This window comes from Ammodytes marinus (genome assembly GCF_949987685.1).
Source record: "Ammodytes marinus genome assembly, chromosome: 6".
NCBI classification, from domain to species: domain Eukaryota; kingdom Metazoa; phylum Chordata; class Actinopteri; order Uranoscopiformes; family Ammodytidae; genus Ammodytes; species Ammodytes marinus.
This window is the reverse complement of record NC_137235.1, coordinates 18,839,946-18,852,482: the sequence shown is the minus strand read 5'-3', so window position 1 is coordinate 18,852,482 and position 12,537 is coordinate 18,839,946. Positions and strand designations below refer to the sequence as shown.

At 45.7% G+C, this 12,537-nt stretch overlaps 1 protein-coding gene across 1 annotated transcript in view; it reads right to left on the bottom strand.

Annotated features, from left to right (window-relative positions):
• Nucleotides 1-2,767: 2,767 nt before the first annotated feature.
• prr36a (proline rich 36a) overlaps nucleotides 2,768-12,537 on the bottom strand; it is a gene marked incomplete at its 3' end in the record, with an annotated part of 35,038 nt that continues 25,268 nt past the window's right edge. Inside the window, exons 4-6 of the mRNA XM_080028819.1 lie at nucleotides 8,879-9,057; nucleotides 5,988-8,606; nucleotides 2,768-3,846 (exon numbers count right to left, since the gene is read on the bottom strand). Coding sequence (XP_079884945.1) covers nucleotides 2,768-3,846; nucleotides 5,988-8,606; nucleotides 8,879-9,057 — 3,877 coding nt within the window. The remainder of the gene's footprint in view (nucleotides 3,847-5,987; nucleotides 8,607-8,878; nucleotides 9,058-12,537) is intronic.

Below are 12,537 nucleotides of genomic sequence, written 5' to 3'. Positions count from 1 at the left end.
GGGGAGAAAAAGAAGCCAAGAACAAAATACACATAAAAACTGGATTCAAAAATACTTCAGTGCAAAATAATTTTCTCTTCGGTTTCTGTTCCCCAAACAGTCAGAAAGCTACACTGAATTTCCCTCTCATCTTAAAACCTGTGATATTACAGTTAGGCTCAACGTTTCTGCCCTAAACAGTGACTTACACACACACACACACACACACACACACACACACACACACACACACACACACACACACACACACACACACACACACACACACACACACACACACACACACACACACACACACACACACACACACACACACACACACACACACACACACACACACACACACACACACACACACACACACACACACACACACACACACACACACACACACACACACACACACACACACACACACACACACACACACACACACACACACACACACACACACACACACACACTTCCGTACCAAAGCTCATCACAGTGTCAACCATAACACTTAATACCCAGAATAACCCGATATTGAACCCTCCCATCATTCCCCCTTTTTAAATGATCTTCTTCACATCACACAATAAAGTGACCTTCACAGCAGTATCGGCTAAATCCCAGAGTCAGTTGTTGTCCAATGTAAAATGTGTGTACTGGTCCAGTGTGGAAGGCCTTATATCATAACCGGCTTCATGTGTCTGTAGTAGTCTGTGACTGAAATAGCATCTAAAATGTGCACATGAGAACAGAGAAGACCAACAACTTTCTAAAGAATTACAATAGAACAGTGATGTTGACCATGTTAAGCTAAGTTTTACCATTGTTTTTTTAAAAAAATCTAATCACTAACTAAGCTCATAGCACAATAATACGCACATCATTTAAACCTCAGTTTGACTCCAGTGTTTCAGATGGAAAAGTTTAGACTTTGTCCGGACCTTTACTAAGGAAGTGTAAGATCCTCATACTGAGGAATGCTTGAGCTCATACTCAGGTTGTCAAAAATGCGATGACCCTCCTCATCTCTAGTTCAATACATTTCTTTGACTTCAGTTGAGTTTGTCAATACTCAACACATATGCATTGATACAAAATAAAAGGCTTTCATTTGATTAAATGCGATCTGGGAATCTTTGTTCTTTGATCACTCTTCAGTAGCACAGCGTCCAGTGTGTGTTCCAATTTCACAATAAAAAGGTAATATAAGGATGTGTGTATTGAATTAAATTTGGGCTGCGGGTGAGGAACACAAAGTTATGTCAAATTTCCTTGATTTTCCGTGTGCGACAATGGCAGAGATTTGGCATAAAGAAACTTTTCTAGTTCCAACCTCGTCATTCAGTAGCAGTAATGCATCATGGGATTCTGGCAGTAATCGCATGGTTTCAGGTGTGAGTTTAAAAAGGACTGACATTTTATATTATATTATATATTATATAGTGTTAGGTTTGTGTTTGCAGAGGTGTGAGGTAAGAGGTTTAAGTTTTCACTGTAGTGTAGTGTAGTGTTGTTTGTCTTCTTAAATTTCAGTGGCTGAGTTGAGACCCAGGTTCTTGGCTGGCAGCACCCCAGACAATATATACTTTTTGTTATAACTACTCCATGGATCAGTGTTAATAATAAACATATGTTCTTATAGTTTGATCAAAACAATGAATATTTGAATCAAATAAGTTTGAAAATAGCCTAGGAATATGACTAAATACCTAATTGTTTGGTACTTTTAACTGAATTAAAAAGGGGGAAAAAACATCCATGTTAACTTATTTTTTCTAAAAACCTATCCACACCCTGTCCCATATTCATCCGTTAACTTTGTTGGGGTGGTAGCAAGGCAGTGGGTACGCACTACCTGAGGGTCTCAATTTAGGGCATGAAAGTATTTACCTTTGACCTTTTTTTTGCATTAATATACAGGCATGCATGCTAAGAGTAACAGCCAACAATGGAACTATAGCACCACAAAGCATTAGAATCTGTGTTGCTTGTGCTTGTTTTAACAGTACAGTTAGAAATCCATGTCTCTCTCGCTCAGGATAATCTATTGCAGTGGCTCCCATTAAGACACAGCTCTATTTTATGTTGATTAACACAAGTTGCATCTGCCTACAGAAAAACTAGAAGTGATTATTCCTGCTAAAATTGCTGTATTTGAATATTTTACTAAGCCCTAATTTACATTTATTCAGTAGTTTAGAAGAAATAACAAAAAGATAAGAAAAAGGTCTGAAAAAACAGTTACATTGTGTAGCCAAAATATTTTTTTGTTGCTATTCTGTCTTGTTAGTCATCTCATAACCCCAAGTTGATCTACAGCACCAGTTTATACCTACAGGGCTCTGTATGATCCCATAATGATTTTTCTCCCCACGTGTGTGAACAGCTCTACATTGTCTTATTAGACACCACACTACATTTATTTTGCTGAAATACTTGGGAATATAAATAATCCATTATTATTCAGTACAATGGTCAACAAAGTGATCAAGCTTATTGCCCATAACCAGTATTATTTTCTCACATTGCCCCGGCCCAAATACTGTTTTGACAGCCGTTTCCCAGGAGCAATTATGACATTTGCATAATCGTGTGTGTCTGTGTGTTGCTTTGCATGTGTATATCACCTTGTTTGTCGTGTGCCTTTTCCCCACGTGTGTTGTGTGTGAATACTGAATAGACAGCAATTGTGTCACCTTCATTCCCCGAATGAGTGTTGTTAATGTTTAACAGTCCTGTAGATGTTGTATTGATCACACACACACTTGCGTCCCAATCAGTGATGTGTTTCCAGCTCCACCACTGTCCACTCTCCCTGTGGAGAGCTGCCAGTGGTCTCTGGGGAGAAACTACTAACGGAGGTGACAGTGGCAGAGGGAGGGGTGAGGGGAGGCAGCAGGGTGGGCCACAGGCTGCTCTCCAGGGGGCTCAGGGTGCCTCCAGCCCCGCCTGGCAGCAGGAGTAGGGAGGAGCAGCCATCTCTGTTGAGCAGAAGGGTCTGATTGATCAGCTGCTGCACTATGTCCACTTTCTTACCCCAGTCCAGGTCCAGGGGCGGAGGACGCTCTGGAGACTCACAGGGGGAAGGGGAGGAAGGGTTGCTGGGTGTCTGAGGAGAGTCTGGGCGGGGAGGAGGAGAAGGCTCTCGATGTTCATCTACACCCGATGTGCTCCTTTCACAGTCTTGGCCATCCATCTCTTGATTTGACATATTTTGCACAGGCACTTTCTTCTTTTTAGTAAAGTTGAGCTCATTTACGCCATCTTCTTCGCCTTCAGTGTCCTCTCCGTCGCTATTCTCCAGGCCTTCGTAGATGGTGCACAGGCCAGAGGACGGGGACAGCAGCGGCGTCTGACCTTTATTGGACTGTTGCAGTTCTTGCTGCCACTGCAAGATTTGCTGCCTTTGCTTGAGTTCCTCCTGTTGCTGCTGCAGTTGCAGTTCCAGGTCTCTCCTCTGCTGAAGCTCCTCTTCCTTGTTCTTGGTGGCCTCAGCCTGTTCTCGCGTCTTCCTCTCCACTTCCTCCTTATTCCTCTTTATCTCTTCTTCAGCCTCGTCTTTCTTCTTCCTTAGCTCTTCTTCCTCCCTCCTCTTCCTCTCTTGCTCGGCCTCCTCCAGTGGTTTGTTGCTCTGTTGCTCCCTGCGTTGCTGCATCTCCAGCAGTTGTCGGTGGTGTTGTTCCAGCCGGCGGAGTTGGGGGCTCAGCGCGTGTTGCCCGAGGCTCCTCGGCGGGAGGTCGGCACAAGTGAGCTTGGGCGGGGCGGGCGCGGCGCCGAGAGGTTTGACGATGTCACAGTAGGTTCTGGGGTACGCTGCGTGGTCGCGCCGGTGAGGCTGCGGTAGTGCAGCCAAGCCTGTGTGTGAGAGGAAGCGGTAAGGAAGATTACAGTAGCGTGATGTTATAAAAACAGGTGACAGGCAGCAGGACAGTGACGGCTGTGCAGTGTGAGTACAAGCAGAAGGATGTAGAGGGGAAAGGGGGTGTGGCCTTCAGAGGCTCAGACTTGCTGGAGGAATAGTGGAAGCATTGTGTGAAGCCTAAACCAAACATCCGCCAGTAGCCTAACTGACCGGCAACTACTCTAGTTTTGTACTTTGAAGTGACAGTGGGACATTGTTTGAATGCGATGCAGCAGTGACAGACACAGCCTGCTAAGTATTCAGAGTGATGCAGCTACAGTATTTGTATAAAAGCAGTGAGCACATTAAAATAATCTAGTGATCCAAGGTGAGGTGACTGGGGGTGGTAGCTGGGGAGATTTTTTTTTTTAGCAGAGAGCAAATGTGAATTTTTTCCTCAAATTTTTTATTTTTTTTTAAACGGTACCCAAAAAGAAGGATTTTTGTGCAAAAAAAAAAAAAAAAAAAAAAAAAAAATGGCAGCCAACATCCTGTATATGCAATCACTATCAAATATGGTGATAATTAACCACAGAAAAGCTAAGTGCGAGCTTAAACCGTCATCACCCGTGAATGAAGTTTATAGTTAGTCAACCAGTGGTACATGCAAAAGCTCTACATGCATCATGGACGTCCGGCATCACAAGAAAACTCCAAATAATAGCTTGGCCTTAGAAGGAATACATTTTTTTCCAACTGAAGTACAGTACATCAAGTCCTAGAGCCAAGCTATCTGGCGGACCCTGAACAAACCAGTCCAAAGTAACGTAGTGAAAGTCAAGTCATAATGCAACAGTGACATGCATAAGCACAAGTTAACGTTAATACAGTGCTGTGGAACAGGGCAATAAGAATGCCTGAAAAAAGGCAGTAGAGAAAGAGCTACAACAGCAACACACCCAGTGGACTGGAGGGAAATTTAGCAGCAGAATGTGGAGGGTTCGGTTCTTGAGGCTTGATGAAGAGATGTCACACTTCTTTGCTGCTTGTGATGTCGAAGTTCGATCCATGGATTAGGGGGTCTGCTGTTGTCTGATCAACTTGAGGCCGATGTATTCCCTTTATGTGGTTTTCAGACCATTAACGTCTTTGACGTTGGCGGAATGAGTTCCTCTGTTTATCATGTCCAGTTTTCAAATTGAAAGGTCCGGACTTAAGTACGAGTCAGTGCGAGTGTGTGGCAGTAGTAAAGCAATGATGGGTTTTTGGCTGAATGGTTGACTGAGTGGAAGTGTCTGCTATATATAATGAGATATATAGAACCACTAGTGAAGTTTGTCAGACCTTGAAATGAATACCAGTGGTGATGATTTGTCTCGCACGCAGATCCATAGACCATACGTATGCTTTCCAATCCACTCCCAATTCAATAAAACTGTACAGTGAGAGTACATCATGGTATAAATCTAATCTTTATTTAATCTTAAAGGTTCATTACTTCAAAAGATGGATAAACACAAGAAAAAGGCAGGGTACAATTTAAAGTGCAAGAAGAGATGAGGAGTGATTGGGGATAAGGAAGATTGTCTGTATCGTATAAAGGTAGGAGAACAAAATCAAACAGGAATATACAATAACACCTCATGGTCAGTTATCAACTTTGTTCGGCAAAAAGCTTTGGGGTAAATATACAGATGAACAGTTCATTCCACAATTGTTTTGTTAAGCGTCATCTTTTTGTTATCCCTCTTTAAGAGCTGTAAGCAGACAAATCAAATCCAAGCCAGTTCAGGGCAACCACATCATTCTGTGTTAATTAAAATAGCAACCAGCTATTATAGGAGCGCTAACATTAGGAGTAAATAGTAGTAGCTATTGCACATACAGGAATTGAAGCCATATACTCATCATCGGAAATGTTATATAAGAGGAGAAGTGCCACTGCTGTCCTCTTTATTTCTTCTTTTTTTTGCTCTCTGTTTTTTTTTGGCTGTTGTTTGTTATGCTTTGATTATGTCCTCCCCCAGATAATTCAAGAAAAACACTGACGATGGTAACTACAACAGTGAGATATTGTGGGGAGGCTGGAACGGGGCCGGAGGGGAGTTAGGGGACATTAACTAGGCTGTTATATAGATGATGATCTATACGTTACCTGCATAAGAGTTCTCAGTCTTTTCACAGATAGTGGAATAGTAGGGAGGCTGGATGTCATCTGGGGCTTCCTCTGGTTGCTGCAAAGTGCTGGGAGTTGACGAAGGATCCAGAGCTTCCTCCGATCCCGGCACTTCCCCCCTGACTTGCTCGGCAGACTCCGCTTCCTGCTTCTCACACTCAATATACTGGTGCTCTGCGAGGCACGGCTGGGTGTGAGGCTGTGGGATCGGGCAGGGCTCCTTGGCCTCCTCGGGCAGCTCCTCCAGGGAGAAGATGCCGGGGCTCTTGATGCAGCCCTCCCCTGTGGACTGGGCATTGGAGTTTGAAGCCGTGGTCATGGTGTCGAAGCCGTAAGATGCCAACGACGTAGCCGAAGGTGGGGTGGTATCTTCACCTGCACCGCCGCTCACCACCTCCTCTCCCTCTTCCACGGTGGACAGGCAGCGCTGGGCTGGAGGCTGGTTGTCAAAGGTTATGTTGCTCACCACCGCTGGACTCTCCAAAGAATCCTCCAACTGAGCTTCTCCTTCTGTGTCACTGGCCTCGTCTTCTGTTCCAGAGGACGAGGAGGGGTTGGAAGTGGGGGCGGTCGTGGGGCCTCCCAGGACTTCATCAGCAGGCAGAGTCTCCGCCTCGGCCTCCTCTTCTTCCTCCAAGTGGATTCCCAGATCCTGGTCGTCCAGGTCAGGCTGTGGGGAAGTCACTGCTGCTGCCGCGGGTTGAGGCTGGAGCATCCCGTCTGGATTGTAGATGCCGAGCTCCTCGGGCGTGCTGGTCTCACTGCTCAGGGTGCTTGACAGAGACATTCCCTGGGTAGAGAGGGGGGCCGGGGCCAGGTTCTGCATCGGGGCTGAGTTGGACTGATCCATGTACATTTGGGCTTCCAGATTTTGAGGATCACCTTTGACTGTGGAATGATGGGCAACTTCTTGGTTTTCAGGAATAAAAGAACTAGAGCTTACTTCTAGCCAAGCTTGGTCCTGGGTCTGAGTCGGGGTCTCAGAGTCTGCTTGCCAAGGGCCTGCCAAAGGGCTTTCTGCAGCCCCTCCTGCAGCCTGTATGGGCTGGGAGACTTGCTCCAGAACCTGCTGTGGCTGAAGAGGATCTGCCCAGGGATCAGCAAAGGGGTTTGGTTGGTCCCACTGTGCAGCAGGGGCAGAGGGCAGCGCAGGAGGGGGAGGCGGCTGAGCCATCCTGTTTAAGTTGTCCAGCCTTTCATCCTCAGCAAAGTCATCTTCATCTGCGTTTCCGTAGCTTTCCAGCCCACTCTCTGTCACCCCCTCACTAGCCATTTCTACATCTTCGTCATCCTCCTCGTCCACATCGTTGTCATGCCTGGGTCTCTGCGGTTCATCCGCGCGCTCTGAGCCCACTTCCATATCACACACACGATCCTCGTAGATGTCTTCCTCCTCATCAAAGTCATTAACTGGTATGTCGGGAACCTTCTCAAAGTCTGGGGAACCTGCTGAGGCTCCTTCCATATCAATCGCACCTTTGAGACTGCCGTCTCCCAGATCATCCATGCTCTCTGTGCCCTCCAAGACACCAGGGGCGCTCAACTCAGACGCACCCTGTTGGCTGCCGCTTACCTCTTCAGAGTCCAGCTCAGAGAGCAAGGCACCACCGGCCCTCCATGCAGACCCTCCTACCGGTCCAGCCGACCCGGGACGCGATTCCTCTGTGGGCTGCGTGGTTCCACTCATTTCAGATTCAGAAACAAGCTGGCTTCCCTCCTTCTCCTCTTCATCCTCCTCTTCATTTAGATTGGTGGGAGGAACTATCTGAGGGATGACACTTAGCGTTGGGAGGGCCATAGATGTGGATGGGGCTTGGTCAGATAAAGGGTAAACAGGCTCCTCGGATAGGTCTGCAATGGAGGCCACTAGTGCTACTGTAGGCCCCAATGGGGCAGGGATCTGCTCCTCTGTTGTTAGTAAGAGAGCACTGCTTTCTAGCTGCTCCTGGGGTGGATATGTTTTTGGTAATGCTGTTCTGACAGGACTTTCTGGAGGTGAGGAAGACGCTGATTTGGTTTGAGGAATCTCTGGGTAGGTAGGTACCACGTCTGGTGTGGTATCCTGGGCCAAGAGTGGGACCTCCTCTTTTACGGAGGCAGCAAGGGATGATCCTTGTGGCAACGACACTGTAGCCTCCGTTTGGCTTTCTACCAGCGCAGTCGCTGCACTGGCAGCTGCCAACACTGCACTGGCAGCTCTCTGTGCCGTCACAGCAGGTGTGGTATTATTTGAAACCCCGGTCTTCTTGACAGGTGTGAAAGAGGAGACAGCCTGAGAGGGTTTGGTGCCACGTTTTGCCTGAGCGGTGCTGCTGTTGGCTGGAGAGGCAGGTGGGGTTCGGCCAAGGGGCGATTTGTTAAGGGCAGGAAACCGACTAGCAGCGGCAGGTTTCTTTATAGGAGTAGACTTTGGAGCAAGTTGAGTTTTGGACTGCGACACCTTTGCATCTACTGGCTTCGCTGTTGTTGACACTTTGGAGCCAGCAGTGAGCTTTACGGTGGCTGTGGGTTTAGAGGTTTCAGGTTTTTTGGAAGCAGCGGTTGCTGAAGCAGTTGTAGGTTTCTTAGCCATTGCAGCAACTGCTGGTCGACTGACATCTGGTGCAAAGAAAAAAAAAAAAAAAAAAACAGTTCACCAAAAAGGATTGGCAACAATAAAAACATTTTCAAATTTTGTGATTCAACCATAATTAGTCGAGTACCTTTGTGTTATTTGAGCTTAGACAATTACAATTATACTTCTAGTTCATATTCATAACAGGTCATAGATTCATGTCATCACATATTCATATAAGAACTGAACCTGTCTAAAGCCGTCAGATGTTCTGACCAGGAGACAATCTTCTGAAGCACAAGGTGTAGCTTCTTACCTTTCCTAGCAGCAACAGTTTTTGGAGGCTGTACTGCTGTGGTCCTGCCAGTAGAGGATGCTGTGGTAACTCTGGAAGCAGCAGTTTTGGCAGTTGCAGTGGTGGAGGGCTTGGTTGTAGCTGTGGTGGGCCTGGATGTGTTGGTAGCAGGTCGAGATGTTGAGGGACCTGTTGTAGGCCTGAAAGCAGAAAAAGAAAGTCACGTTCACTCAAACATTGGAAAAAAAATTAAAATAAACAAGTTGTAGCAGTTTAATTTGTGTGGTCAATTGACTTTTTTGGCAAAGATTAAATCAGGAAACATGATGCTCCACTTCTACATGCACTTGCAAGCATAGATAAATGACATGTCCTAATGTGAACCACAAAATCAATTTCAACAATGGGAAACCATTAGCACAGCATCATCTATCTATTGCCACAGCGAAATGCCTCCTTCATTCTCCAATTACACCCAAGAGGCGAGGATGGGATGTAATGACAAGTGGAATGACAAAGACAGAAAAAAATGTCAAAAGGCGAATGAGGAATGAGCAGCTTTAACAGACGAAGAAAATTGTTACTGGAAAGGAAGAGGAGATGAGATCTGATGCAACTAATGGTGATGGGAGCAGAGAACGAATGGGTTTTGGATTCTGAGGATACAAAACTCAATGCTGAGAATAATGAAAACAAGAAAATAACAGGGAAAAGTAATGAAGGTGAGCAAAGTCAAGAGTGAGGAGACAAAACAATAAAAGAGGAGGAAATTGAAAGGGGGACATTATGGCAAACATACATATATACATACATATATATATATACATACATACAGTATCTCACAAAAGTGAGTACACCCCTCACATTTCTTCACATTTTTCTTTATATCTTTCCATGGGACAACACTGAATAAATGACACTTTGATACAATGTAAAGTAGTCAGTGTACAGCTTGTATAAAAGTGTAAATTTACTGTCCCCTCAAAATAACTCGACACACAGCCATTAATGTCTAAACTGCTGGCAACAAAAGTGAGTACACCCCTTAGAAAAAATTTACAAATTGGGCCCAAAGTGTAAATATTTTGTGTGGCCACCATTATTTTCCAGCACTGCCTTAACCCTCTTGGGCATGTCGTTCACTAGAGCTTCACAGGTTGCAACTGGAACCCTCTTTCACCCATTTATGACAGCATCACAGAGCTGGTGGATATTAAAGACCTTGCGCTCCTCCACCTTCTGTTTGAGGATGCCCCAAAGATGCTCAATAGGGTTTAGGTCTGGATACATGCTTGGCCAGGCCATAACCTTTACCCTCAGCTTTTTTAGCAAGCCACTGGTCGTCTTGGAGGTGTGTTTGGGGTCGTTATCATGTTGCAATACCACCCTGCGGCCCAGTTTACGAAGGTTGAGTGCACGTGGTCAGCGTCGTACACAGAGGTAGGCTTTGGAAAATAGACGTATGAGTGCTGCCAGCATTGCTGAAGGGCTTGAAGGGGTGGGGGGTCAACCTGTCAGTGCTCAGACCATACGCCGCACTCTGCATCATACTGGTCTGCATGGCTGTCATCCCAGAAGGAAGCCTATTCTAAAGATGATGCACAAGAAACCCCACAAAAAGTTTGCTGAAGACAAACAGACTACGGACATGGATTACTGCAACCATGTCCTGTGGTCTGATGAGACCAAGATACATTTATTTGGTTCAGATGGTGTTAAGAGTGTGGAGCGGCAACCAGGTGAGGAGTACAAAGACAAGTGTGTCTTGCCTAGAGTCAAGCATGGTGGTTGGAGTGTCATGGTCTGGGGCTGCATGAGTGCTGCCAGCACTGGGGATCTACAGTTAATTGAATTCTAACATGTACTGTGACATACTGAAGCAGAGCATGATCCCCTCCCTTCATAAACTGGGCCGCAGGGCAGTACTGCAACATGATAAGAACCCCAAACACACCTCCGAACAACCACTGGCTTGCTAAAGAAGCTGAGGGTAAAGGTTATGGACTGGCCAAGCATGTCACCAGTCTTAAACCCTTTTGAGCATCTTTGGGGCATCCTCAAACGGGAGATGGAGGAGCGCAAGGACTCTAATATCCACCAGCTCCTTGATGTCGTCATGAATGGGTAGAAGAGGGTTCCAGTTGCAACCTGGGAAGCTCTACTGAACTACATGCCCAAGAGGGTTAAGGCAGCGCTAGAAAATAATGATGGCAAAACAAAAAATGTACACTTTGGGCCCAATTTGGACATTTTTTCTTAGGGGTGTACTCACTTTTGTTGCCAACAGTTTAGACATTAATGGCTGTGTGTCGAGTTATTTTGAGGGGACAGTAAATTTACACTGTTATACAAGCTGTACACTGACTACTTGACATTGTATCAAAGTGTCATTTATTCAGTGTTGTCGCATGGAAAGATATAATGAAATATTTGAAGAAATGTTAGGGGTGTACTCACTTTTGTGAGATACTGTATATATACAGTATCTCACAAAAGTGAGTACACCCCTCACATTTCTTCACATTTTTCTTTATATCTTTCCATGGGACAACACTGAATAAATGACACTTTGATACAATGTAAAGTAGTCAGTGTACAGCTTGTATAAAAGTGTAAATTTACTGTCCCCTCAAAATAACTCGACACACAGCCATTAATGTCTAAACTGCTGGCAACAAAAGTGAGTACACCCCTTAGAAAAAATTTACAAATTGGGCCCAAAGTGTAAATATTTTGTGTGGACACCATTATTTTCCAGCACTGCCTTAACCCTCTTGGGCATGTCGTTCACTAGAGCTTCACAGGTTGCAACTGGAACCCTCTTTCACCCATTTATGACAGCATCACAGAGCTGGTGGATATTAAAGACCTTGCGCTCCTCCACCTTCTGTTTGAGGATGCCCCAAAGATGCTCAATAGGGTTTAGGTCTGGATACATGCTTGGCCAGGCCATAACCTTTACCCTCAGCTTTTTTAGCAAGCCACTGGTCGTCTTGGAGGTGTGTTTGGGGTCGTTATCATGTTGCAATACCACCCTGCGGTCCAGTTTACGAAGGTTGAGTGCACGTGGTCAGCGTCGTACACAGAGGTTGGCTTTGGAAAATAGACGTATGAGTGCTGCCAGCATTGCTGAAGGGCTTGAAGGGGTGGGGGGTCAACATGTCAGTGCTCAGACCATACGCCGCACTCTGCATCATACTGGTCTGCATGGCTGTCATCCCAGAAGGAAGCCTATTCTAAAGATGATGCAAAAGAAACCCCACAAAAAGTTTGCTGAAGACAAACAGACTACGGACATGGATTACTGCAACCATGTCCTGTGGTCTGATGAGACCAAAATACATTTATTTGGTTCAGATGGTGTTAAGAGTGTGGAGCGGCAACCAGGTGAGGAGTACAAAGACAAGTGTGTCTTGCCTAGAGTCAAGCATGGTGGTTGGAGTGTCATGGTCTGGGGCTGCATGAGTGCTGCCAGCACTGGGGATCTACAGTTAATTGAATTCTAACATGTACTGTGACATACTGAAGCAGAGCATGATCCCCTCCCTTCATAAACTGGGCCGCAGGGCAGTACTGCAACATGATAACGACCCCAAACACCCCTCCGAACGACCACTGGCTTGCTAAAGAAGCTGAGGGTAAAGGTTATGGACTGGCCAAGCATGTCTCCAGTCTTAAAC